This window comes from Marmota monax, unplaced genomic scaffold (genome assembly GCF_021218885.2).
Source record: "Marmota monax isolate L192 unplaced genomic scaffold, Marmota_monax_Labrador192_F-V1.1 WCK01_AAM20220418_F8-fsc00035, whole genome shotgun sequence".
Lineage (NCBI taxonomy): Eukaryota > Metazoa > Chordata > Mammalia > Rodentia > Sciuridae > Marmota > Marmota monax.
This window is the reverse complement of record NW_026691961.1, coordinates 8,973,387-8,999,192: the sequence shown is the minus strand read 5'-3', so window position 1 is coordinate 8,999,192 and position 25,806 is coordinate 8,973,387. Positions and strand designations below refer to the sequence as shown.

Here is a 25,806-nt window from a genome sequence, read left to right as displayed (position 1 = left end):
GAGGGCTCCTGTTATGTCAATGGCTATACTCTGCATGTCTCAGAGTTCAGAAGGGAATATAGAGCCCACAGTGATCACAGCCTTTCTCCAAGGTTATCTGGCTAATGGGCATCAGCATCAGCTCTTGATGCTGGGGCTGTAGCACGACTCCCAGTTGGTGTGCCCTCTGATGCTCGTGTGTGTGTAGTCGTGTGTGAGTATATCCTGCTGCACTGGCTTCCCTCTGCCCAAGTCTGGATGTGCGTCTACAGACCTGCCTTCAGGAGGGGCTCCCTGCCTTAGCTGATCCCTCAGGTGGCAGCTAACTTTGGGTCTGATGTGAGACTGTCTTTGTCCCCAAATGCTGTACCTGGGTCTTCCCTGCAGAGCAAGGTGTGGGGTGGCTCATGGCCCTCAGTCGGGTCTGAGGTGGAGCTCTGTGAGGGGCCCTCACTTGTGCCCACTGGCCCCATGGACATGGACACTGGGTAGATGCTCTGCTGCTGTGGGCCTAGGCCTTGCTTGCCTGGTCACATCTGGAGCCTCAGTTTCACGTGTGAAAAATGAGATGGTGATAGGACCCTGCTAGCACTGTGAGGAGCATGCCCCAGTGGGAGAATGGGCGCCCTCTCAGTGCCCGCCTTCTCTGCCATCTGCCTGCAGGAGCCTGGATGTGTGGATTGGTTTCTCAGCTGTGGAGGGGGCAGAGGTTGGCCCGGCCTCTCAGGGTGAAGCCTTCAGCCTTGAGAGCTGCCAGAACTGGCTGCCTGGGGAGCCGCACCCAGCCACTGCCGAGCACTGTGTGCGCCTGGGACCTGCAGGACAGTGCAACACTGACCTGTGCTCAGCTCCACACAGCTACGTCTGTGAGCTGCGGCCTGGAGGTGCGCAGGATGCTGGGGCACGACTGGGGCTGCCCTCCCATGGTTGCTCCTGGGTGCTGGGTGTGTGCTGGTGTGCTGAGCACCTGCTGCTGTGCCTGGGCTGAGGCAAACATGGAGGGAATGGGGGAGGAGCTGCTGGGTGGCTCAGACCCAGGTGGCCCCACCCTGGATGTCCCTCCAGCTGTCCCCTTGGCCTGGCACCAGCACCTCATTGCATACTTGCCATTCCCAGGCCCCGTGTGGGATGCTGAGAACTTCCTCATGGGAGTGCCTGGTGGGGGCCTGCAGGGACCTCTGAGTCTGCTGGCACAGCAGGAAGTCCTCTTAGCCCCCCAGCAGCCTGTGGAGGTAGGTCAGCCTTTCTGCATTCTAGAACCCCTCTGCATCTCGGGGGTATTGCCTGAACCTGTTTTGTGTCTCTAAAAAAAAAAAACAAAAAAAAAAAACACACACAAAACAAGTTGGCTTTGTGAGGGCCTTCCTAAAGTGGTTTGTGCCCAGCATAGACAGTTGGAGATCTGTGGGGTGCAGAGATGAAAGGCGCCTGATTCCTTGGTCTGGGAGAACTCTGAGCACCTGCTGGCCCTGCTCTGGGTGAATGTTTTTACATTATATTGTTTTGTTCACTTATTTGCAATACTTGGGATTGAACCCAGGAAGTACTTCTACCACTGAGCTTTTCTTATTTAGAGACAAGGTCTCACCAACTTTTGATCTTCCTGCCTCAGTTTCCCCATAGCTGGGATTACAAACGTGGCCACCTTGCCCTGCTAGGTGAATGATTTTTTTTTAATCAGAATTTTTTAAATATTTTATTTTTTAGTTGTAGTTGGACACAATACCTTTTATTTTTTATGTGGTGCTGAGGATTGAACCCAGTGCCTCACATGGGCTGGGTGAGCGCTCTACCACTGAGCCACAGCCCCAGCTCAAGGGTGATGGATTTTTAAGACCATGCTAGGGACCCTGCTGCTCACAGATGGTTTTGACCTCATTTTTCTTCCCAGTGGCATAAAATGAGGTCTGTGCAGGACCATCTAATGGCTTCCTCTGTGGGAGGATGATAGGACCATCCAATAGCTTCCTTCTCTTCACCCTGGTGGTTCTGGGTTCGTGGAGTCCAGACCCCAGGGTCAGTCTTTGGCACTGAGGTGCCCCCTGCCCTGCAGGTCATGGTGTTCCCTGGCCTGAGCCTGAGCCGTGAAGCCTTCCTCACTGGAGCTGAGTTTGAGACCCAGGAGCTCCGGAGGCCTGCCCAGCTGCGGCTGCAGGTGTACCGGCCCTCAGGAGCAGCAGGTGGGGCTTAATGATGGTGGTGGGGCTGGGGAGCTCAGGCCCTCTCTGAGCACTCAGGTTTGCTGGCCCCAGCCCTTGGGTGGACAGAGAGCAGGGCTGGAGACTTCTGCATGTGTCTAAGGGCAGGTTGGGGGAGGGGCTCTCTGGGTTGAGGTCTGACCCAGGTCAGTGGCAAGTGGCTTTGTGGCAGTGGGCCAGTGGTAGTGGTAGGGGACACTGGCTGGCTAGGTCAGGTAGGTGGGTGGGATGTCCTCCAACGCCTCTCATCTATTTGCAGGGCCCCTGGAAAATAGCAGTGAGCCTGACAACAGGACTGATCTGGTCCCCAAGTATATGCTGGAGGGACATTGGTGCCCTGAAGCCAATGTCTGCATGCCTCTGGATGCCTCCTGCCATGATTGGGCCTGTGCTAATGGATCCCTGTCAGGTCCCAGGCTTCCAAAGGCTACCTACACACTATGGAGGGAGTTCTTCTTCTCCGTGCCTGCAGGTCCCCCCACACAGTACTCGGTATGTGTCCCTGTTCAGGTCTCTCTGCCTTTGACCAGCTACCTAAGCTGCCTTCCCCTCAGCTGCCCATCACACTTGAGTATGGATTCCTCTGCACCTGCCTGTGTCCCCCCATGAGGGTCTTTGCCCTTGCTGTGTCTTCTGAGGAGGACTCCTACCTGCTCATGGTGACCAGCTTCTTCCCATCCTTCAAGTCCTTTGAGGAGGGTCTTTCTATGGGGCAGTCCACCCCTGCTGCATTCCCATGCAAGTCCCCTTTGTCTCTGCTGCCCTGTTTGTCCTTGCTATGAGATCCTGGGGTGCAGGACTCCTGGAAGCATAGTTGACAGTGCTAAGGTGCCCTGTTGGGAGCCCTCCTGATGCCCTGGCCCAGTGTTCCCTGTGGGCTCTCACACAGCCCTGCTTCCTCCCCTAGGTCACTCTCTGCGACCAGGATGTGCCTGTGCTCCCTGGTGACCTCATTGGTTTACAGCATGATGCTGGCCCAGGTGCCTTCCTACACTGTCCCCCAGTGCCCAGACGCCCTGGCCTCGAGACCCTGTATATTTCCACCAATGCCTCTGACTGGCTGGCCCACCTGCCTACTCAGCTGGAGGGTACTCGAGCTGGTCCTGCCTGTGTTTTGCAACTGTTCTCAGCCACAGAGCGGCTCACCCCACTGCTGGGCCTAAGGCCAAACCCTGGGTTACAACATCCTGGGCACTATGAGGTCTGGGCCACAGTGGGCAACAGTGTCTCTAGGCACAACTTGTCCTGCAGCTTTGACGTGATCTCTCCTGTGACTGGGCTGCGGGTCATCCACCCTGCCCCCCATGATGGCCACCTCTATGTGCCAGCCAATGGCTCGGTCTTGGTGCTTCAGCTGGACTCTGGTGCCAATGCCACAGCTGTAGCTCGCTGGCCTGGGGGCAGCGTCAGTGCACCCTTTGAGGATGCCTGCCCTGATGTGGCCGATACCCTTGAGCCCAGCTGTACCCGAGAGACCAATGACACCCTGTTTTCAGTGCTGGTGCTGCCTGGGCTCAGTGCTGGGGAGCATATGCTGGAGCTTGTGGCTCAGAACGGTCCCAGCCGGGCCAACCTCAGCCTGAGGGTGACAGCGGAGGAGCCCATCCGTGGCCTCCGAGCCATGCCCAGCCCCGAGGCCCGTGTGCTGCAGGGCGTCCTAGTGGTGAGTGTGGCCTATGACACCCCCCACCCAGACAAGGGTGCACATAGAGGAAGGCCCCCTCCCCGGGCGGAAGCCACTCAGTGTCCATTAGGGACCGTGGTGGTTCATCATGTTGGTCTCCAGCAGGTCCTTCTGGGGAACACAAATGGGGGCTGAGAGGGAGTCAGTCCCAGGGTAGGGCAGGGGTCACAGCTTTTGGTGACGCCATGTTCCTCCCACAGCGATACAGCCCTGTGGTGGAGGCTGGCTCAGATGTGGTCTTCCGGTGGACCATCGATGATAAGCAGTCCCTGACTTTCCACAACGTTGTCTTCAACGTCATCTACCAGAGCGCCGCCATCTTCAAGCTCTCAGTAGGTGGGGGTGGGTGGAGGGGGACTCAAGTCATAGGGTGTCTGGGTGCTCACCTTTGCCTTCTGTTCTGCTCTGTCTTGCCACCCTGTGAGGACCCCGCCATGGCTGTGGGTGAGTGTGGGGGGGTCGCTGAGTCAGGGCTGAGGGCCTTTCGCCTGTGGGTCTGTGTATATTGTCACCCACTGATGCCTGTCTCCACAGCTAACAGCCTCCAACCACGTCAGCAATGTCACTGTGAACTACAACGTCACAGTGGAGCGCATGAACAGGATGCGGGGCCTGCGGGTGTCTGCAGTGCCGACTGTGCTGCCCCCCAACACCACCCTGGTGCTGGTGGCGAGTGTGCTGGTGGACTCCGCTGTGGAGGTGGCCTTCCTGTGAGTGCTTCTGGGCCTAGTGGAGGCCACAGCCCTGGGGTCAGTGCCTGGGAGCGCTGGGGCCGGGTTCTTACCCAGGACCTAGTTTTGCCTGGGCACCCTGAGTAGGGTTGCTGTCTTGAGCCTTCTTCCTCCTTTTGGGATGCTGGTACATAGGACCTGTGAGGGTTGCCTGGGAGGGGTGAGAGACTTATGAAGCAGAGTGCTGGGGTACCTTGAATGAAGGTGCCAGGAAGGAACCACTGTAGGGGAAGTGTGTACCCACACTGTGCAAGTTGCTGGCCCTGCCCACCTGCCTCTCTGGCCCACTTACTGTCAGCTTACTCCCCTGACAGGTGGACCTTTGGGGATGGGGAGCAGATTCTTGGTCAGTTCAAGCCTCCATACGATGAGTCCTTCCAGGTTCCAGACCCTACAGTGGCACAGGTGCTTGTGGAACACGGTGCCACGCACTCCTATGCCATCCCAGGTAAGGGTGGGGCCGCTGCCCCACTGACCTTGGCCTCGGGCAGACCCTCTCAGGGATGACACTCCCAGGGACCATCCCCATCACCCCACCCCGATCCTGCCTGGGTTGATGGCTTGGGGACCTCACGGGGGTGAAGGAGGGGTGGGTGACCCCTGAGGCAGCCCTGATTTGAATTTGCCAGAAATGGGACCCTCTTGTTCCCTGCTCTCAGTCTTCTCTTGGGATCAAGAGCCCCATGCAGCAGCGCCCCCAGTGGCGTGTGGCGCAGGCTGCACTCCCTCCCTTCCTTGTGCTCCTGCTCATCTCTGCGGTTGTTCCAGGAGGTGCCCTTTTCTTCCTACCCTCATTGCTGCCTCATGGAGCTGGGTCCCACGTGCAACCTGTTGTGGGGCCCCTCCAGTTGGCCCAAGGGCACAGCGGTTTACATCTTGAGGAGGGTTGTGCGTGTGGTACCAGGACTGGGTAGGGAAGTCCTGTGAGCAGGAGGTCCCACTCAGGTCTGTTCTACAGGGGAGTACAACCTGACAGTGCTCGTGTCCAACACCTTTGAGAACCTAACGCAGGTGGTACCTGTGAGCGTGCGTGACGCGCTGCCCACCACGGCCATTGGCATGAGCAGCAGCACCCTGGTGGCCGGCCAGCCTGGTACCTTCTACCCGCACCCTCTGCCCTCCCCTGGTGGTGTCCTGTATGTGTGGGACTTTGGGGACGGCTCCCCTGTCCTGATGCAGAGCCAGCCAGTGGTCAGCCACACTTACGTGGCAACAGGCACCTACCACATCTGCCTGGAGGCCAACAACACGGTGAGCAGGGTGGTGGCGCAGGCAGAGGTCCACGTCTTCCAGGAGCTGCGCGGCCTGAGTGTGCACCTGAGCCCGGCTGTAGAGCAAGGCACCCCTGTGGTCGTCAGCGCCGCTGTGGAGATGGGTGACAACATCACGTGGACATTTGACATGGGGGATGGCACAGTGTTGACAGGCCCTGAGGCCACGGTGCAGCATGTGTATCTGCAGGCACAGAACATGACAGTGACCGTGGCAGCAGCCAGCCCTGTGGGTCACTTGAGCCAAAGCCTGCCTGTGCAGGTCTTTGTCTTAGAGGTGCTACGCATAGAGCCCATGGCCTGCCTCCCCACACAGCCCGAGGCCCAGCTGACAGCCCATGTTACCGGGGACCCTGCTCGCTATCTCTTTGACTGGACCTTTGGAGATGGCTCTTCTAATGTGACCATCCAGGGGCGCCCGACGGTGACACACAACTTCACTCGTAGTGGCACATTTCCCCTGGTGCTGGTCCTGTCGAGCCACGTGAATAAGGCACATTACTTCACCAGTGTCTGTGTGGAGCCTGAGGTGGACAATGTCACCCTGCAGCCTGAGAGGCAGTTTGTGCAGCTTGGGGACGAAGCCCAGCTGGTAGCCTCTGCTTGGCCCCCATTCCCCTACCGTTACACCTGGGACTTTGGCATTGAAGACAATGCCCAGGTCAGTATTGGGGGCCCTGAGATGACATTCACCTACAGAGATGTGGGCTCCTACTTGGTGACGGTCACTGTGTACAATAATGTCTCTGCTGCCAATGACTCAGCTCTCGTGGAGGTACAGGAGCCTGTAGTGGTCACTGGCATCAAAGTGAACAGCTCCCGTGTGTTAGAGCTGCAGCAGCCCTACCTGTTCTCCACCGTGGGCCACGGGCGCCCTGCCACCTCCCTGTGGGAGCTGGGGGATGGCAGGCAGCTTGAGGGCCCCGAGGTCACCCATATCTATAACAACACAGGTCACTTCACTGTCAGGGTGGCCAGCTGGAATGAGGTGAGCCGTAGCGAGGCCCAGCTCAATGTCACAGTAAAACGGCGCGTGCGGGGGCTCAGTGTCAATGCCAGCCGCACAGTTGTGCCTCTGAACGGCAGCGTGAGCTTCAGCACCTTGCTGGAGTCAGGCAGCGATGTGTGCTTTTCCTGGGTGCTCTGTGACCGCTGCACGCCCATCCCCGGGGGCCCCACCATCTCTTACACCTTCCGCTCGGTGGGCACCTTCAACATCATTGTCACAGCTGAGAATGAGGTGGGCACTGCCCAAGACAGCATCTTCATCTATGTCCTGCAGCTCATCGAGGGGCTGCAGATAGCAGGTGGAGGGGGCAGCTGCTGCTTCCCCACCAACCACACGCTGCAGCTGCATGCCATGGTCAGGGATGGCACCAACATCTCCTACAGCTGGGTCGCCCAGCGGGATGGCAGCCCAGCCCTGACGGGCAGTGGTAAGAGCTTCTCACTCATTGCACTCGAAGCCAGCACCTACCACATCCAGCTGCGGGCTACCAACATGCTGGGCAGTGCCTGGGCCAACCGCACTGTGGACTTTATGGAGCCTGTGGGGTGGCTGGCTGTGGCCGCCTCCCCCAACCCAGCTGCTGTCAACACGAACGTCACCCTCAGTGCCAGGCTGACTGGTGGCAGCAACGTCATTTACACATGGACTCTAGAGGAAGAGCTGAGCTGGGAGACCTTGGAGCCGTCTGTCATCCTTGCCTTTCCCATAGCCGGCCTGCACCCGGTCAGGGTCACAGCTGGGAACCAGCTGGGCTTGGCCAATGCCACCATTGAGGTGATTGTGCAGGTGCCTGTGAGTGGCCTCAGCATCAGGGCTGGTGAACTGGGCAGCTTTGTGGCAGTCAGCTCCACTGTGTCCTTCTGGGGGCAGCTAGCCACAGGCACCAACGTAAGCTGGTGCTGGACTGTGCCAGGTGGCAGTGAGCATAGCCCGCACGTTGCTGTGAGCTTCCCAGATGCTGGTGCCTTCTCCATCCGGCTGAATGCCTCCAATGCGGTCAGCTGGGCTGTGGCTGAGCACAGCCTCACAGTGCAGGAGCCTGTTGTGGGCCTGGCTCTGTGGGCCAGTAGCAAGGTGGTGCCACCTGGGCAGCTGGTCCACTTTCAGGTCCTGTTGTCCGCTGGTTCAGATGTTACCTTCCACTTGCAGGTTAGTGGGGCCACCCCTGAGATTCTCCCCAGGCCCCGTTTTTCCCACCGTTTCTCCCAGGCTGGAGACCACGTGGTGAGTGTGCAGGCTGAGAACCACGTGAGCCAGGCCCAGGCGCAGGTGCGCATCTTGGTGCTGGAGGCTGTTGGTGGGCTGCAGGTGCCCAACTGCTGCGAGCCAGGCATGGCCACGGGCACTGAGAAGAACTTCACAGCCCGGGTGCAGCGGGGCTCCCGAGTTGCCTACGCCTGGTACTTCTCCTTGCAGAAGGTTCAGGGTGACTCGCTGGTCATTCTGTCAGGCCGTGATGTCACCTATACCCCTGTTGCAGCGGGGCTGCTGGAGATCCAGGTGCGTGCTTTCAATGAGCTGGGCGGCGTGAACATGACACTCTCTGTGGAGGTGCAGGATGTCATCCAGCACGTGGAGCTGAGGAGTGGCCGCTGCTTTGCCAGCCGCTCAGCCCGATTTGAGGCTGCCACAAGCCCGAGCCCCCGGCGAGTGGCCTACCACTGGGACTTTGGGGATGGGGATCCAGTGCAGGACACAGAGGAGCCCTGGGCTGACCATTCCTACCTGCAGCCTGGGGACTACCGAGTACAGGTGAATGCTTCCAACCTGGTGAGCTTCTTTGTGGCACAGGCCACGGTGACTGTCCAGGTTCTGGCCTGCAGGGAGCCCGAGGTGGATGTGGCCCTGCCCCTGCAGGTGCTGATGCGGCGCTCCCAACGGAACTACCTGGAGGCCCACGTTGACCTACGGGACTGTGTCACCTACCAGACTGAGTACCGATGGGAGGTATACCGCACCACCAGCTGCCAGCGGCTGGGGCGTGTGGCACAAGTGGCCCTGCCTGGTGTGGACATGAGCCGGCCCCAGCTGGTGGTGCCACGGCTGGCACTTCCTGTGGGCCACTATTGCTTCGTGTTTGTGGTGTCATTTGGGGACACGCCGTTGGCACGGAGCATTCAGGCCAATGTGACTGTGGCTGCTGAACGCCTGGTGCCCATCATTGAAGGTGGCTCCTACCGTGTGTGGTCAGATACGCAGGACCTCGTGCTGGATGGGAGCAAGTCCTACGATCCCAATCTGGAGGATGGTGACCAGACATCACTAAACTTCCTCTGGGCCTGTGTGGCCTCAACTCAGGTCAGCCACACGGCGGTACATCCTCTCTGCCCCTCAGACTTGTGCTATGTCCAGGGAATGCCCAGCACTCCACATGGTCTTGGACTGGGCCTTGGTTCCTGCATGGGACCAAGGAGGGGACCAGCTCTTGCCCTCATAGTTCCCTGCCCTGGACTGGCCAGGAAAGCCCCAAGCCCTATCTGCATTGAGGCTGGATGGGGGTCTCATACCTCACTGTCTCCCTCATTTGTGGGCTGCAGAGTGAGGCCAGTGGGTGTCTGCTGAACCTTGGGCCCCGTGGGAGCAGCGTAGTAACCATCCCTCGGGAGCGCCTGGTGGCCGGTGTGCAGTACACCTTCAGTCTCACAGTGTGGAAGGCGGGCCGGAAGGAGGAGGCTGCAAGCCAGACGGTGGGTGATGCCCCTGTCCCAGTGGACCGAGCCTAGACAGTGTCCTAACAGTGCCCAGCTCTACTCCCCTTTCTTTCAAGGGCTTGATAGTAAATATCCCCCTTTGACATGGCCTTCCTCCAAACCAGGGTGCAGCTCCCCGTGAGATCTTAAGGGCCATGCAAGCTCTGGTGTGCTGTAGACAATGGCTCTGTGCCAGCTGGTGCAAAAAGCAGACAGTGAGAAACTGGTCTGCCTCCTGCTGCAGAGGCAGTCACTGTACCCAGGGTGTACATGTCTTTGCTTCTGGATGGAAGGGGCCAGTTCTTGCCTTCGTAGCCTTCTGCCCTGGCCAGGAAAGTTAGGACCACAGTGCAGGTGGTGGCCACTCTGTGGGGCAGGTCCTGCCAGTGGGGTGTGCTGGGGCATCCTGGGGAGATGTCTCCCCACCACCAGGCCTTCTCAATTGGCCTGCCTAGGAGACACTCCTACCCAGAAAAGTTATCTCCAGAAGAGGGCATACCAGGCAGGTAGGCTGGCTGGGTTGTCTTACCAGGCCCTGCCTAGGGCAGTAGAAGCACAGCATTGTGTGGACTGCTCAACGCCTTGGTTTGTTCACTCCAGTTGTGTCACCTGCCAGTCTTAGCAAGCCCCTGGGCTGCAGGCAAGCCCCACTGGCTTCTTGCTCCTTAGTGGACTAACCCCTCCCAGGACTGGGAAATGGAAAGCCCCCATCTCTGCACTTTCCTTAGTTTGGACCTGAGACATCTCAGGTGACTGCCCGCCCCCGCTCCAGGTATCCATCCGGAGCGGCCGGGTGCCCATTGTGTCTCTGGAGTGCGTGTCCTGCAAGGCGCAGGCGGTGTACGAAGTGAGCCGCAGCTCCTACATATACCTGGAGGGCCGCTGCGAAAACTGTAGCAGCGGCTCCAAGCGAGGGGTGAGCAGCGGAGGCAGGGCGGTGGGCGGGGCTGTCGGTGGCTCTGGCCCTGTTCTCACCCGGACTTCTTCGCTGCGTCGTGCAGCGCTGGGCCGCACGCACCTTCAGCAACAAGACGCTGGTGCTGGACGAGACGACCACGTCCACGGGCAGCTCTGGCATGCGACTGGTAGTTCGGCGGGGCGTGCTGCGCGACGGTGAGGGCTACATCTTCACGCTCAGCGTGCTGGGCAGCTCGGGCGAAGAAGAGGGCTGTGCCTCCATCCGCCTCTCGCCCAACCGCCCGCCGCTTGGGGGCTCCTGCCGACTCTTCCCACTGGAGGCCGTGCGCGCGCTCACCACCAAGGTGCACTTCGAGTGCGCTGGTGAGTGCGGGCCTGGGGGCGGGCCGCGGGCCGGCAAGGGACCTTGCTGACGCTGTGCACCCTGCAGGCTGGCGCGATGCGGAGGATGCCGGTGCCCCACTGGTGTACGCCCTGCTACTGCGGCGCTGTCGCCAGGGCCACTGCGAGGAGTTCTGCGTCTATAAGGGCAGCCTCTCAGCCTATGCCGCTGTGTTGCCACCTGGCTTCCGGCCTCACTTTGAAGTCGACTTGGCTGTGGTAGTGCAGGATCAGCTGGGCGCCGCAGTGGTTGCCCTCAACAGGTGAGCTGGACCCAGGGGGTGGGGTGGCGGGGGGAGTGGGGGGAAATGTGGTGAATGTCACTGGCTCATGGCTCACCTCTGCCCTGTAGGTCTCTGGCCATTGTCCTTCCAGAGCCCAATAGCAGCTCTGTGGGCCTCACCCCCTGGCTGCACAGCCTGACCTCCATTGTGCTACCTGGGCTACTGAGGCAAGCTGACCCCCAGCACGTCATTGAGTACTCGCTGGCCCTCATCACTGTGCTCAATGAGGTCAGTGGGGTGGGCCAACAGGGATCCCCCAGCACCTGCTCTATGGGGCCAGAACTCGTGACATCCTCACAAAGGTCTCATCTTTGGACCCTCAACTAGCTAAATCCCAGATGTCCTTGAGAGAGAGGGTGTGTGTGTGGGTGTGTAGTACTGGGAGTTGAACTCATGGCCTGTGCACTTTAGGCAATCCTCTACCACTGAACTCTATCTCCAGCCCCCTAAAATCCTCGAAACGATAGTGTCTACTTTCAGCAGCCAGTACATGCCAGACCTTCCCCATTGTCAGGTCCAGCCGAGCCTGCAGGGTGTCCTGCACATGCCCTGTTCTGCCCTTGAGGAGACAACTCAGGGCTTTGAGTCCCTGACTCACAGTAGCCAGTGCAGAGCCATGTGTGACTGGGTACCTGCCCACTGATAGCCCCTGTGCTCCCCACCCATTCCAGTATGAGCAGGCCCCAGACATGGCAGCCGAACCCCACCATGAACGGCAGCTGCGAGCCCAGGTGCGCAAGAACATCACAGAGACCCTGGTGTCCCTTCGCGTTAACACTGTGGATGACATCCAGCAGATCACTGCTGCGCTGGCCCAGTGCATGGTAGGGTAGCCAGGAGCAGTGTGCCCTCCAAACACCCAGGCCCTGTGGTAGCATTAGCTGTGCATGCTGGATCTCCAGCCTAGGAGCTCCTTTCCTGGCTTGTGCCAGTCCTCTGCTGCTGCTGCCCAGCATAAGTGCACAGTGTTCCCTTGATGGTCCTGTCGGGTGGCCCAGAAAGAAAGAATAGTCCACGTATAGGGAGGGGCTGGCACAAAGTTTCTCCTTTGTGCCTTCCTCCTGGGACTGTGGTCACACCCCACTTACTTAGCCCATCTGATGTGGTGTCTACCCATAGGTGTTCATTGCCCCAAGTCTAGACTCGTGAGCAGGGCAGGGGACATCTGCCAGGGTGGGGAGGGGATGGCTCCAGAGGCTGGAGAGTAGGGTCAAGTCCTCAAGAGTATAGGGCAGCAGAGCGCTTTCTGGATGGAGGCTGCCCTGTTGCTCTATGGCCTGTATGGCTGGACCAGAGCCTCAGCATCTGCCTTACTTTTAGTTGTGTGAAAAGACACTCTGAGTGGCTGGTAGGGCCACATTACATGGGTCCCAGGAGGAGCCTGGATGTTCCCCGGGGGTGGGAGGGTCCATAGAATCGCACGCAGCAGGGAGGGTCTCGGCGCTTCAGGCCTGGGCAGGTGCTGCAGCTTGAGCCAGGGCACCTGGAGGCAGGCTGCCTGCACGCTGGCACGTGTGGGCGGGCAGCCTGCTGAGTGTGGGCAGAGTGGGCCTGGACTCTGCCTGGCCTCCACGCAGGTGTCCAGCAGAGAGCTTGTGTGCCGCTCCTGTCTGAAGACAACGCTGCACAAGTTGGAGGGGATGATGCGCATCCTGCAGGCAGAGACCACCGAGGGCACTGTGACCCCCACCACCATCGCAGACAGCATCCTCAACATCACAGGTGTGGGCAAGGGCCTCCCCTCCCCCAGCCTCCAGCAGTCTGCGCCGGGGTCCCCAACCTCCTGTGCCCATCTGCAGGTGACCTCATCCACCTGGCCAGCTCAGAGGCACAGGGCCTCCAGCCCTCAGAGCTGGGGGCTGAGCCACCCTCACTGATGGTGGCGTCCAAGGCCTACAACCTCTCCTCGGCTCTCATGCGCATCCTCATGCGTTCCCGCGTGCTCAACGAGGAGCCACTGACCCTGGTGGGCGAGGAGATTGTGGCCCAGGGCAAGCGCTCAGATCCACTGAGCCTGCTGTGTTACGGCAACACCTCGGGTCCTGGCTGCCATTTCTCCATCCCGGAGGCCTTCAGCGGGGCCTTGTCCAACCTCAGTGACGTGGTGCAGCTCATCTTCATTGTAGACTCCAATCCCTTCCCATTTGGCTACATCAGCAACTACACTGTCTCCACCAAGGTGGCCTCCATGGCCTTCCAGACACAGACTGGTGCCCAAATCCCCATCGAACGGCTGGCCACAGAGCGTGCCATCACAGTGAAGGTGCCTAACAACTCGGACCAGAGTCCCTGTGCCCCTGCAGGCTCTGCCATCGTCCAGCCCCAAACCTCAATCAGTGTTGTGGTTACCCCAGACAGCAGCAGCCCTGAGGCGGGGCTGCACCTGCAGGTCACCTACGTGGTACTCAGCGGTGAGTATCATGGGCAGCATGTGGCCCAGCTTCCCTTCCTCCTAGCCTTGTCCCTGGGGAAGAGACACTGTCAGGCTTGTGGCTGCAGTTCAGGTCTGCCTCCTGCTATGTGGGGCCTGCTTGAAGGGCATTTGGGGCAATGGAGGAGCACAGGCTGCTCCATGTGGAGGCTTCTGCAGCCCTATGCTCAGATGGACTCTCAGGCCCTGTGGCAGTAGGCCTCAGAGGGTGTCCCAGGGTGGGCAGGCTTCCTGGATGGGCATCCAGTGCCATGCACACCACCCCCAGAGCGCCACTTGTCTGAGGAGCCCGAGCCCTACCTGGCAGTCTACCTGCACTCGGCGCCTCAACCCAATGAACACAACTGCTCAGCCAGGAGGAGGGTCAGCCTGGAGGTGCTCCGGGGTGCTGACCACAGGCCCTACACCTTCTTCATCGCCCCGGGGTGAGCACCTTCTATTGGGCTGGAGAGAATGGGTCTTGGAGTGGGCTGGGGCAGGACGGACATGGTTTGGTCTGTATTGGCCAAGGGCACGTGGGCTCTCCAAGAATCAGTGGCAGCAGAAGGCTGGGTGGCTGGCCAGGCCCAGCATCTGAGGCAAGAACATTCCAGGCCTGGATCCTGGAACCCAGTGGAATCTGGCTGTGATACCTGCCCTGTCCTTAGCAGGACCCGAGACCCAGGCGGGAGTTACTACCTGAACCTAACCAACCACTTCCACTGGTCAGCGCTGGAGGTGTCCGTGGGCCTGTACACCTCCCTGTGCCAGTACTTCAGTGAGGAGGAGATGATGTGGAGGACCGAGGGGCTCGTGCCCCTGGAGGAAACCTCACCCCACCAGGCTGTCTGCCTCACCCGCCACCTGACTGCCTTTGGCGCCAGCCTCTCTGTGCCCCCCAGTCGTGTCCAGTTCACTTTTCCTGTGAGTGGCCCATTCCTTGGTCTCTGCAGGGTGAGAGGGCTGAGTGGACTCCAGCTCTATCCTTGGGGAGGCCTGTGAATGGCTGGTGGCTCTGTCTTCCCAGGAGCCAGCCAGTGGCGTGAACTCCATTGTTCTGCTGACCTGCACTGTGTGCTTGCTGACCTACGTGGTCATGGCTGTGATCCTGCGCAAGCTGGACCAGCTGGATGTTGGCCGGGCCCGCATCATCCCTTTCTGTGGGAGGGGAGGCCACTTCAAGTATGAAATCCTGGTCAAGACCGGCTGGGGCCGAGGCGCAGGTGAGGGAGGACAACAGTGGATGGGAATCTGGGACTTGCCCGCTCTGGGCCCCAGCTGCCATCCCAGGCTCTGGCAGCTTCTGCAGTGATCATGGTGATGGGTGTCCTGCAGGTGTTCAGGCTCCCGAGTGCTGCGCAGCGGGCTGGCTCGTGGAGGCTTGAGGTGACCTCACAGACCCTGGTCATCCTTCGTAGGACAGTTGTGGGTAGTCCTTGCTCTGCAGTGTGGGGCTGCAAGCGTGGGCTCAGGCAGACAGCGAACATGAGCTCAGCCACCAATGAAGGTTGTTCTGTGACCTTTGAAATTTCTTTCAAAACACACGCAGTAGGTTCACCAGTGTGAACTCCACATGTGTCAGGACACACAGGGAAACGCGTGTGTTCTTAGCACACGACTTGACGCGAGCTCCAGTGCTTGTTGCGTCATGCAAGCCTTCTGCCTCGTGTGCCTCGGGAGTGAGCCCTTCTGTGCCTGGTGAGTGTCACACTTGAGGCCTGCCGACTTCCAGCGTTTCCCTTCTCCTGGTGTTTGGTACTTTGCAGTGTCTCCCTGCATTCCTTGGGAGGTTTCCTCAGTCCCTGAACTGCTGGGACAGCCACCTCCTCTGACCACCTCCCTTACCTGGGGGAGTCGGTCTGGCACTGGTCGCCTGTCGAGTGTTGGATAGGGCAGCACAGCCTCCTTCCGGCCACCCCTGCAGCAGCTCCGACGTCCTTTGATTTGAATTTCAGTGTTACCATTTTTCTTTCTTTTTTTTTCCTCTGGGTACTGAGGATTGAACCCAGGACCTCATGCATGCTGGGCATACCCCTACCACCCAGATAGACACCTGTGGCCTGCCATTTTTCATTTTTTAGCTGTATTCTCACTGGTGTTGTCTAATTCTCTCTTTGATTATCCATTTTTCAGAACTCACATGAGTTAGCCAGGTGCAGTGGCACATGCCTGTAATTCCAGTGGTTCGGGAGGCTGAGGCAGGAGGATCGAGAGTTCAAAGGCAGTCTCAGCAACTTAGTGAGGCCCTAAGCAACTCAATGACACACTGTCTCTAAATAAAATACAAGAAAGGGCTGGGATGTGACTCAGTGGTACAGCCCTCGCCTAGTATGTGCAAGGCCTTGGGTTTAATCCTCGGTGCCACCGAAAAACAGCACAACTGCAGAACAGGGGCTCCCGTGCTTGTGACTGGATAACTTGCCTGGTTCCGTATGCAGTGGGCAGCAGACCCAGCTCACCTTTCCCATCCCCAGGTACCACAGCCCATGTGGGCATCATGCTGTATGGGGCAGATAGTCGGAGTGGCCACCGGCACCTGGATGGGGACAGAGCCTTCCACCGCAACAGCCTGGACATCTTCCAGATCGCCACCCCGCACAGCTTGGGCGACGTGTGGAAAATCAGAGTGTGGCACGACAACAAAGGTCTGGGGCGGTGCTGCCGTGCCCTGTCCCCACTAGCACCCCGCAGCCTTCACCTCATCCCGTCCCTTCCACAGGGCTCAGCCCCGCCTGGTTCCTGCAGCACATCATTGTCAGGGACCTGCAGAATGGCCGCAGCACCTTCTTCCTGGTCAACGACTGGCTGTCTGTGGAGACGGAGTCCAACGGGGGCCTGGTGGAGAAGGAAGTGCTGGCTGCAGGTGAGGCTGCCAGCCGCAGGTGAAGATGCTGCTGCCGCGGGCGGGGCTGGGGCTGGGGCTGGGGGTTTTCTGCAGCCTGCTGTGTCTCCTCCCAGGTGAGGCGGCCCTGTGGCGGTTCCAGCGCCTGCTTGTAGCCGAGCTGCAGCGGGGTTTCTTTGACAAGCACATCTGGCTTTCCATGTGGGACCGGCCACCTCGGAGCCGCTTCACTCGTGTCCAGAGGGCCACCTGCTGTGTCCTTCTCTTCTGCCTTTTCCTGGGTGCTAATGCTGTGTGGTATGGGGTCGTGGGAGACGCCACCTACAGGTGGGTGCCTATGGGTCAGGATGGTTTCCCTCGCCCAGTGCCTTGGGCCCACTGCCCATCCTAACCCAGCCTGGGTTTTCTCTCCTGCCACAGTGTGGGGCCTATGTCCAGTCTGATCCCACCCAGTGCTGACACAATTGCTATTGGCTTGGTGTCCAGCGTTGTCGTCTACCCTGTCTACCTGGCCATTCTGTTCCTCTTCCGGATGACCCGGAGCAAGGTGGGCTGGGGCCGGGGCTCAGAGCTCCAGGGTAGAGCGTGAACCCCTTTGTTGGGCTGAGAACTATGCTGCCCAATGCAGTGACCAAAGGGGAAAAAAATCAGAGAACCAAAAGCCAATTCTTTGTAAAGGTCAACAAAATAGACAAAATCTTAGCTACACTGACCAAAAAGAAGAAGACAGAGAAGACTCACATTACCACATCATGAATGAAAGGGGACGTTGTCATGCACCTCATGGAAATTGATAGGACAGACACGGAACACCATGAGTCCTACCTGCCCCAGGCAGAGAAGAGCAGGGGACCTACCGCAGAACTGGAGGCACTGCCAGAGCAGCCCCGAGAAGTAGGTGGAGCATCACAGTGAGTGAGGAAGCCAAAGTGGCATCCACAAAGAAAAGCCAGGCCAGATGGCTTCATGGATGAATTCTCCTGCACAGTTAAAGATTAAATAGTCATACCAGTGCTTTTCAAACTCCTCTAACAAGAGGAAGGGACACTTCCTAACTTTTCCATGAGGCCAGCACTGTCTTAGCACCACAGCCAGACAAGGAGATCACAAGGAAAGAAAAGTGCTGCACCGTCCTTTACAGAGGCACACCCCTGCTCCTCAGCAGTGCCGTGCACATGGAGCCTGCAGCACCAACGAGGGGCAATGTGGCCAAGGCGTTTGCCCCAGGGATCGAGGACAGTGCTATAAGCAAAATCAAAGCTTTTTTTTTTTTTTAGTGTGGTGCTAAATATCGAACCCAGGGCCTTGCATATGCGAGGCAAGCACTCTACCACTGAGCTACCTGCCCAACCCCAAAGATTCATTTCTTTAGTTGCACTAGTCATATTTCAAGGGCTTAAGAGTGACATGTAGCTGGAGTCTACAGTGACAGTGTAGGTCTGGAACATGCCTATCATTCTAGAACATTCTTGCGCAATACTAGTCTGGGCCATCATATCTGCTCAGGAGATGGCTTATCTTGCTCCCCTGAGCAGGGGCCAGAGCTGGCTCCTGCTGACCACCTGTGGTCTCCTTGCAGGTGGCTGGGGGCCTGAGCCCCACCCCCACAGGACCTCAGGCTCTGGATGTGGACAGCTGCCTGGACTCCTCTGTGCTGGACAGCTCTTTTCTCACCTTTGCAGGCCTCCGTGCTGAGGTGAGACTCCTGCAGGGGTCGTGGCACTGCAGGGGTTGTGGCAGGTGGAGGCCCTGCCTGAGCTGGGGTCCTGCTGCCTCAGGCGCCTGCACTCTAAGGCGTCTGTGTACTTGTCAACAGGCCTTGGCTGGGCAAATGAAGGGCGACTTGTTTTTGGATGATTCTAAAAGGTAGGGCTGCCTAGAGGAATGGTGAGCCTTGGCCTAGGCCGGCTGTGCCTGTCTGTGTGCCCTTGTCCAGCATGTGTGGTCTCTGGCATTGTCATGTTGTACCCACAGGTCTGCTCAGGTTACCCTTGCCCCTGTGCTCAGTGCCTGCGTAGCTGTGTGTGTGACTGGGCTTGGTTCAAGTAGATGCAGAGGTGTGTCCCCTGCCTGAACCCTTGCTGATCCGTGTCACCCCACAGCCTAGTGTGCTGGCCGTCCAGCGAAGGCACACTCAGTTGGCCAGACCTGCTCAGTGACCCATCCATCATGGGCAGCACCCTGCAGCGCCTGGCTCGGGGCCAACTGGGCCATGGACTGGGCCCAGAGGAGGATGGCCTCTCTCTGGTCAGCCACTCCTCACCTTCCAAATACTTCTCAGCCTCAGGTGAGCCAGGGTGGGAAGGAGGGAAGGCCTGAACCCTGGGTGTCCAACCCTGCCTGATGTGTCCTGCTTCCTTTAGATGAAGACCTGATCCGCCGGGTCCTGGCTGAAGGGGCCAGCAGCCTGGCTCCTGCCCAAGATGCCCATGTAGAATCAGACCTGCTCACTGGCCTGTGAGTGCTCGTTCCTGAGGGAGAGGTCATTCTCAGATGGGTCTGGTTGGGGCAGTGGGAGCTCAGACCAACTAGCCCTGCTTCCTGTCTCGGAGGGATGAGGGGTTCCCTAGGATGTGCTGGGAAGTGGGTGTGTAAGCAGGAAGCAAGGGGAGAGTGGCCATGGTATCTCTGAGCTCCCAGCACCACACCCACCTGACTTAGGAGAGGCTTGGGAACTGCCCAGCAGATGAGTGTGGGCCATGGCAGTGCCCCTGCCTGGGGGGTGTGCAGAGTCCATGGTTCTTGCCCTGTGCCTCAGGCCCAGTGCTCCAGGGGAGAAGACGGAAGTACTGACACTACAGAGGCTGGGAAAGAAGCAGCCACCCAGCCCGGGCCTGACTGGGCAACAGCCCCCATTGGCAGGGCTCTCCAGGACAGGTGCGCTCATAGGTCAGATACCCCTTCCACACCCTCCCTCTGGGCGTGCAGTCACACAGCTATCTCTGTCCTCAGGACTAGCGGAGGGTCTGCGGAAGCACCTGCTGCCTACATGGTGTGCCTCCCTGGCCCACGGGCTCAGCCTGCTCTTGGTGGCTGTGGCTGTGGGGGTCTCAGGGTGGGTCGGTGCCAGCTTCCCCCCAAATGTGAGCGTCATGTGGCTCCTCTCGAGCAGCTCCAGCTTCCTGGCCTCCTTCCTCGGCTGGGAGCCACTTAAGGTGAGTGGGTTGGATGGGGTGGGGCCGCCGGCCTCTTGCTGGCTGGCTGATGCCACCCGCACCTCAGGTCCTGTTGGAAGCCCTCTACTTCTCACTGGTGGCCAAGCGGCTGCACCCAGATGAAGACGACACCTTGGTGGAGAGTCCAGCTGTGACCCCTGTGAGCGAGCGAGTGCCCCGGGTGCGCCCCCCCCATGGCTTTGCACTCTTCCTGGCGAAGGAGGAAGCCCGCAAGGTCAAGAGGCTGCATGGCATGCTGAGGGTGAGCTCGGGCCCCAGCAGCAGCACCTGCTCTCCATCCCCCTACTCCTAGTTCCTGGCCAGCACATGCATGTCCCCCTTTCTTGACCACAGAATGCCCTCTGGTGGGCATTTGAAGTGCTGCAGCTCCTGCCTTGACTCCTCACCCCTTAAACCGACCAGCCCCACTCCATGCTGCTGGGCATCCCAAATCCCTGCTCCCATTCATTTTTTTTTTTTTGGTGGGTCATGGGGTGTACCAGGGATTGAACCCAGGGGCACTTAGCCACTGAGCCATGTCTGAGCACCTTATTTTTTATTTTGAAACAGGGTTTCACTAAGTTGCTTAGGGTCTCGCTAAGTTCCTGAGGCTGGCCTCGAATTTGAGATCCTCCTGCCTTAGCTTCCCAAGAACTGGCATTCCAGGTGTGGGCCACCATGCCTGGCTTTATAGGGCCCTGGGCGCAGTAGCCTTGTTCTTCAGTTGCTTGTGTGTCTGCCTCTAGGAGAGGCCCTGGTGGGGTATTTGTGCTGCTCCTTAATGCCAGATACCCTGGCCAGGGATGGTTTGCTGACCAGCAATCCTAAACCCCTGCCCTGATGCTGTGGCCTGGGATCCACTCACAGCAACACTATCCCTGTCCCCAGAGCCTCTTGGTGTACATGCTTTTCCTGCTGGTGACGCTGCTGGCCAATTATGGAGACGTCTCGTGCCACGGCCATGCCTACCGTCTGCAGAATGCCATCAAGCAGGAGCTGGATAGCCGGGCTTTCTTGGCCATCACTCGGTAGGGACACCCCAGGACACACACTTGTCTGTTGGGCCAGGGTGACACTGATGCCCACCAAGACCAACTTTGATCTTGCTTAGATCAGCCCAGCCCCTTGAGGACATTTGGAAATATCTAGGTACATGTTGGTTGTGAGCAATGAAAGAGGTGCGACCAGTGTCCAGTGGGCAGAGACCAGGGAGACTGCTACGCATGCCACAGTGCACAGCACAGCCCTAGGACGGACAAGGCACCATGCTCTAGCCTTTTCCTCTCATGCTGCAGCTATAGAGCTTTCTGGGACTCTGGCCAAGTGGAACAGGGAAGCCACTGGCTGGAGTGTGTGACTCTGTCTTCTTCCACTGATGGCAGGTCTGATGAGTTCTGGCCGTGGATGTCCCATGTGCTGCTGCCCTACGTCCACGGGAACCAGTCCAGCCCCGAGCTGGGGCCCCCGCGGTTGCGGCAAGTGCGGTTGCAAGAAGGTGAGGCAGGTGGAGCTGTCCGCACTTACCCTTGCTCCTTCCATACAGCTGTGGCTGCCATATTTCAGCTGCACAGCTTAGCTGTGTGATGTTCACCCTCATCCTGACTCAGCTTCCTTTCTGTAAAACAAGAGAGGACAATATCTACCTCCTGGGTTTCTGGGAAGGTTCTGGGAGGTCAGGCAGCGTAGGAGCTTAACCCAGCTGGTAGAGCAGTGAACTTGCCTGTTTGGGGTGTGACCGCGACCTGGGCTCCTCTGCATTCTAGCACTCTGCCCAGACTCTCTGGGCTCAGGAGTGCCCATGTGCTCAGCCGCAGGAGGCTTCAGCACCAGTGACCATGGCATTGGCTGGCAGAGTGGAGCCCACAACGACTCTGAGTCCTGGACCTACTCTGCTCCTGACATGCTGGGGTGAGCAGAGCCAGGGCCCTGGGGCCCCTGCAGGTGGGAGGGGGCCTTTAGAGGAACCCCTCGCCAGCTGCTGGCTCCCAGGTGCCTGCAGGCTGGGATGGCTCCAATACTGGTCCTCCCCACAGTGCCTGGTACTGGGGATACTGTGCCGTGTACGACAGCGGCGGCTACGTGCAGGAGCTGGGCCTGAGTCTTGAGGAGAGCCGTGCGAGGCTGGGCTTCCTGCAGCTGCACAACTGGCTGGACAGCAGGTGGGCACTGCCTGTCCCAGCAGGTGCTTCCCCTGCAGGCCTCTGAGTCTCCCTCCCAGCCAGCTCTCCGTGGCTTTGTCACTAGTCTTCCTGGGAGGCCTCCTCACTGGCCAAATGCAATGACCACCCCCACCATCCTGCGTCGCGCCCCCTGCCCTCATCAGGCCCTCTCTGCATGACCTATCCCACCGACCGTGCCCTCCGTGCAGGAGCCGTGCAGTGTTCGTGGAGCTGACGCGCTACAGCCCAGCTGTGGGGCTGCATGCCGCCGTCACGCTGCGCCTCGAGTTCCCCACCGCTGGCCGCGCCCTGGCGGCCCTCAGCATCCGCCCATTTGCACTGCGGCGCCTCAGTTCCGGACTGTCACTGCCTCTGCTCACCTCGGTAGGCAGCTCGCTGGCAGGGCTGGGCCTGGCCCCTCCACCTGAGGGGTGGGGTCTCCTCAGTCCCGGCCCGCCCCTCCCTTCCCAGCCGGCCCCTCCCCTCCCAGCCGGCCCCTCCCCGCAGGCCACTCCCCTGCAGGCTCATGACCTCGCCTGCGGCCACCCACAGGTGTGCCTGCTGCTGTTCGCAATGTACTTCTCAGTAGCGGAGGTGCGCACCTGGCGCAGACAGGGCTGTCTTCGTCTAGTGCGGCCTGGGGCCTGGGCACGGTGGCTGCTGGTGGCGCTGACCGCATCCACGGCGCTGGTGCGCCTGGCCCAGCTGGGTGCCGCTGACCGCCAGTGGGCCCGCTTTGTGAGCGGTCGCCCGCGCCACTTCACAAGCTTCGACCAAGTCGCACAGCTGAGTGCCGTTGCCAGAGGCCTGGCCGCCTCGCTGCTCTTCCTGCTCTTGGTCAAGGTGAGGACAGGACAGGCAGGCACGGGGCTGGGCACAGACCCAGCGCCGCAGGCTGACGCCCCCCACCTGCAGGCCGCGCAGCAGCTACGGTTCGTTCGACAGTGGTCAGTTTTTGGTAAGACGCTCTGCCGCGCCCTGCCGGAGCTTGCAGGAGCCACCTTAGGACTGGTTGTGCTCGGTGTGGCCTATGCCCAGCTGGCTGTTCTGGTAGGTGACTGTGCTAGGGACCCTCCGGGAGGGCTTTGGCCTGGCCACCCCCTCACTGGTGTTGCTTCCCCACAGCTGGTCTCCTGCATGGACTCCCTCCTGAACGCGGCCCGGACACTCCTAGTGCTGTGCCCAGGGTCCCGGGGCCCCATCCTGTGTCCCGCTGATTCTTGGACCCTGTCCCCGTTGCTGTGTGTGGGGCTCTGGGGTCTGCGGCTGTGGGGCGCCCTGAGGCTGGGCGCGGTCCTCCTGCACTGGCGCTATCATGCCCTGCGGGGAGAGCTGTACCGCCCAGCCTGGGAGCCTCAGGACTACGAGATGGTGGAGCTGTTTCTGCGCAGGCTGCGCCTCTGGATGGGCTTCAGTAAGGTCAAAGAGGTGGGTACGGCCCAGTGGGGGGGAGAGGGACGCACCCTGGGCCCCGCGAGCCCAGGGTGCAGCCGGACTGACCGAGCCCCTGTGCCGCCCCCAGTTCCGCCACAAGGTTCGCTTTGAAGGAATGGAACCACTGCCCTCCCGCTCATCCCGGGGCTCCAAGTCCTCCCCAGGCGCACCCCCACCCAGCGCTGGCTCCAGTGCCTCACACCCCTCCACTGCCTCCAGCCAGCAGGACGGGCTGAGTGTGGGCCTGGGCCACCCGGGGCCACGGGGGGAGTCTGAGCCAGAGCCCTCCCGCCTCCTTGCTGTGTTTGAGGCCCTGCTGACCCAGTTTGACCGCCTCAACCAGGCCACGGAGGACGTCTACCAGCTGGAGCAGCAGCTGCAGAGCCTGCGAGGCCACAAGAGCAGCAGGACTCCCACCTCACCATCCCCCAGCACCAGGCCACTCCTGCCCAGCCACCCTGCTCAGCCAGGTCGGGGTATGGACCTGGCCGTAGGACGCAGCAGGCCATGCCTGTGGGCTAAAAACAAGGTCCACCCTAGCAGTCCTTAGCCCCAGGGAATCTGGGCCATGCCCCTTCTTTTGGGCAGGGCCTGTGGCTTTGCTCTGGCCCCTTGGAGCCAGGGTGGACACCGCTCAGTATTATCTTCTGCCACCCTCAGGGTTTCGGGTCGGGCAGAACAGCTACACGCAGGTTTCCCAGGGAGCAGGCGGGTGGGTCTGCCTGTCTCTGGGCTTCAGCACTTTAAAGAGGCTGTGACCAGCCAGGACCCAGGGCCCCTCCCCAGCTCCCTGCAGGAACAGCAGCATTGGACCAGCGAGAACCTGGCTCTGAGTCGCTAACTTATTTCCCCCAGTCCTCAGGTACAGCGGGCTGTGCCCGGCCCACCCCTGGGCAGCCATATCCCCCTCGCTAAGGATCCAGGCTTTCAGGAGAGTTGAGCTGCACCTCCTGTGGTCCGCCCCTAAGTTATTACCTCTCCTTTCCGCCCCCGCAGCGCACTCGCCTCCAGTGCCCCGCCCCCCGTCATGTGTCTACCATTAGTAATTTATACAGGGTTAAAATGTGTGTGTTTTTCTATGTCACTATTTTTCACTAGGGCTGATGGACCTGGTGGTTGAAGCTAGGCCCTGTGGCTGGGTCAGAGTCTGGGGCACAGCTGCCCCGGACCACCGCACCCTTTGTTTCACTCCCCTGCCTAGGGCCTGGTGATGACAAGGCAGCACCCAGCCTGCCGGTGTCCGGTCTAGGCAAGGGCAGGAGTGAAGGGTGACAGGCAGGCAGGGGAAAGGACCCTCCTGGGGCTGGCTCCCAGGACTGGGGAGGTGAGCGTGTGACAGTGTGAGTGTGTGAGGTGGAGGTCTGGGTGTGAGTACCAGGGCTCCACTGATGTGGGAGGGGCTGTCCCCAAGAGACCCAGGATCTGAGCATGCTCACTTCTGGGGCCACAGCTGCAGGTATAGCCTCAATCCTGCCCCCAACCCCACAAAACGGACAAAGTCAAATAAAGGAGCTGTCTGACTGCTACCTGCACCTGAGTCTGAGTGCCGGGGACACATGGCCAATTTATTTTCATGTATACAGAACACTGTCCATCATCCTGTGGGGGGACAGGGAGGAGGTGGCCACAAGCCTGGCCACAGCAAGCCCTGGGCACATGCTCGGCCTCACACAAACTCGGTGAAGTCGTCCACTGAAGAGATGAGGCGCTTCCGCTGGCCTGCCTCACAGGTGGCTGTGGCCTCAGCTGGGGCCTGAGCCTGAGCTCTGGGGTGGGCTGTGGACTGCATCTGTAGCAGAGGCAGGCTGGGGTTCGAGTAGTGGGCTTCCTCACGGATCTGAGGGGGAAAGAGGGCCTTGGCAGCAAGCCCAGGAGGGGTGGCACACACTTTGCCCAACCCTTGTCAGCACATCTCTGAGGGAACCTCATCTGTCCTACCCGGTGGCGGAGCCGCTTGATATGGCGGAGCCGGGCGATCCACTTGGAGGGGTAGATGTCGGTGGGGTTGGAGCGACTGTGGTGCACCTGTGAGGCCATCTGGGGCCGGGAGGCAGGGTGGTCAGCCCCCATCCAGGGCACATGCCTGCCATCCCGCCCCGGGATCTGCCTTCACTCACGTTTGCGTGCAGGGCCATCTGGCGAGCCACAAAGGGCAAGTTGCGGTCAGACACAATCTTGGCCACGCTCGTGTCCACAAGGCCCTCCATGTCTGGGGAGATAGGTGCTCACACCGGGCTCGGCCCCTGTGCCACCCCACCTATCCCCGAGCCTCACCTTTCCTGCACTGCAGTGACAGCAGGTTGCACTCGTAGTCCAGGGGTGTGATGATCACGTGGACAAAGTTGAACTGGCCCTGCCCAGATGTGGGAAAGGGCCATCCTGTCAGCAGCATGTCTGTGGGCCACCTCCTGCCTCACTGACCTCAGTACCAGGCTTGTTGGTAATAGAGGCTCATGACCTTGATGGCAACACTCTGCCATCTGCCTTTGTGCTTGAACTTGCTCCTCACCAGCCTGGGGACAGCCATACCCAGCCCACTCCTGGCCTGACCCGGACCTCAGGACATGCTGGAGCACTTAGGTCCACAGGCACACAGCTCCAGTACCCCCACACACTGCCCACCAACATGGCCCCATGGTCTGCCATGAAGACAAAGCAGGC

At 59.9% G+C, this 25,806-nt stretch overlaps 2 protein-coding genes across 26 annotated transcripts in view; one reads left to right on the top strand and one right to left on the bottom strand.

Annotated features, from left to right (window-relative positions):
- The window catches only part of Pkd1 (polycystin 1, transient receptor potential channel interacting), a 41,544-nt gene extending 16,873 nt beyond the window's left edge, over nt 1-24,671 (top strand). The window contains exons 7-46 of one of the 3 annotated variants that reach the window (XM_046442509.1): nt 643-863; nt 1,096-1,211; nt 2,033-2,159; nt 2,437-2,669; nt 3,085-3,840; nt 4,062-4,193; nt 4,396-4,571; nt 4,907-5,040; nt 5,551-9,170; nt 9,410-9,559; nt 10,335-10,478; nt 10,564-10,843; nt 10,911-11,124; nt 11,214-11,373; nt 11,817-11,969; nt 12,723-12,867; nt 12,945-13,556; nt 13,845-14,001; nt 14,227-14,479; nt 14,583-14,778; nt 16,030-16,200; nt 16,275-16,418; nt 16,514-16,724; nt 16,818-16,944; nt 17,977-18,093; nt 18,214-18,263; nt 18,500-18,684; nt 18,761-18,854; nt 19,156-19,274; nt 19,350-19,552; nt 19,620-19,814; nt 20,441-20,580; nt 20,935-21,047; nt 21,361-21,460; nt 21,586-21,711; nt 21,921-22,095; nt 22,264-22,554; nt 22,627-22,761; nt 22,837-23,139; nt 23,234-24,671. In XM_046442509.1, coding sequence (XP_046298465.1) covers nt 643-863; nt 1,096-1,211; nt 2,033-2,159; nt 2,437-2,669; nt 3,085-3,840; nt 4,062-4,193; nt 4,396-4,571; nt 4,907-5,040; nt 5,551-9,170; nt 9,410-9,559; nt 10,335-10,478; nt 10,564-10,843; nt 10,911-11,124; nt 11,214-11,373; nt 11,817-11,969; nt 12,723-12,867; nt 12,945-13,556; nt 13,845-14,001; nt 14,227-14,479; nt 14,583-14,778; nt 16,030-16,200; nt 16,275-16,418; nt 16,514-16,724; nt 16,818-16,944; nt 17,977-18,093; nt 18,214-18,263; nt 18,500-18,684; nt 18,761-18,854; nt 19,156-19,274; nt 19,350-19,552; nt 19,620-19,814; nt 20,441-20,580; nt 20,935-21,047; nt 21,361-21,460; nt 21,586-21,711; nt 21,921-22,095; nt 22,264-22,554; nt 22,627-22,761; nt 22,837-23,139; nt 23,234-23,695 — 11,440 coding nt within the window. In that variant the 3' untranslated portion in view covers nt 23,696-24,671. Of the gene's footprint in view, nt 1-642; nt 864-1,095; nt 1,212-2,032; nt 2,160-2,436; nt 2,670-3,084; nt 3,841-4,061; nt 4,194-4,395; nt 4,572-4,906; nt 5,041-5,550; nt 9,171-9,409; nt 9,560-10,334; nt 10,479-10,563; nt 10,844-10,910; nt 11,125-11,213; nt 11,374-11,816; nt 11,970-12,722; nt 12,868-12,944; nt 13,557-13,844; nt 14,002-14,223; nt 14,480-14,582; nt 14,779-16,029; nt 16,201-16,274; nt 16,419-16,513; nt 16,725-16,817; nt 16,945-17,976; nt 18,094-18,213; nt 18,264-18,499; nt 18,685-18,760; nt 18,855-19,155; nt 19,275-19,349; nt 19,553-19,619; nt 19,815-20,440; nt 20,581-20,934; nt 21,048-21,360; nt 21,461-21,585; nt 21,712-21,920; nt 22,096-22,263; nt 22,555-22,626; nt 22,762-22,836; nt 23,140-23,233 lie in introns of all 3 variants that reach the window. The other 2 variants (XM_046442519.1, XM_046442502.1) reach the window with 2 other exon arrangements.
- Nucleotides 24,663-25,806, bottom strand: part of Tsc2 (TSC complex subunit 2) — a 35,006-nt gene continuing 33,862 nt past the window's right edge. For all 23 annotated transcript variants that reach the window (XM_058578905.1, XM_058578918.1, XM_058578920.1 and 20 more), the window contains 4 exons: nt 25,420-25,498; nt 25,263-25,354; nt 25,084-25,182; nt 24,663-24,982 (listed from right to left, as the gene is read on the bottom strand). In XM_058578905.1, coding sequence (XP_058434888.1) covers nt 24,812-24,982; nt 25,084-25,182; nt 25,263-25,354; nt 25,420-25,498 — 441 coding nt within the window. In that variant the 3' untranslated portion in view covers nt 24,663-24,811. The remainder of the gene's footprint in view (nt 24,983-25,083; nt 25,183-25,262; nt 25,355-25,419; nt 25,499-25,806) is intronic.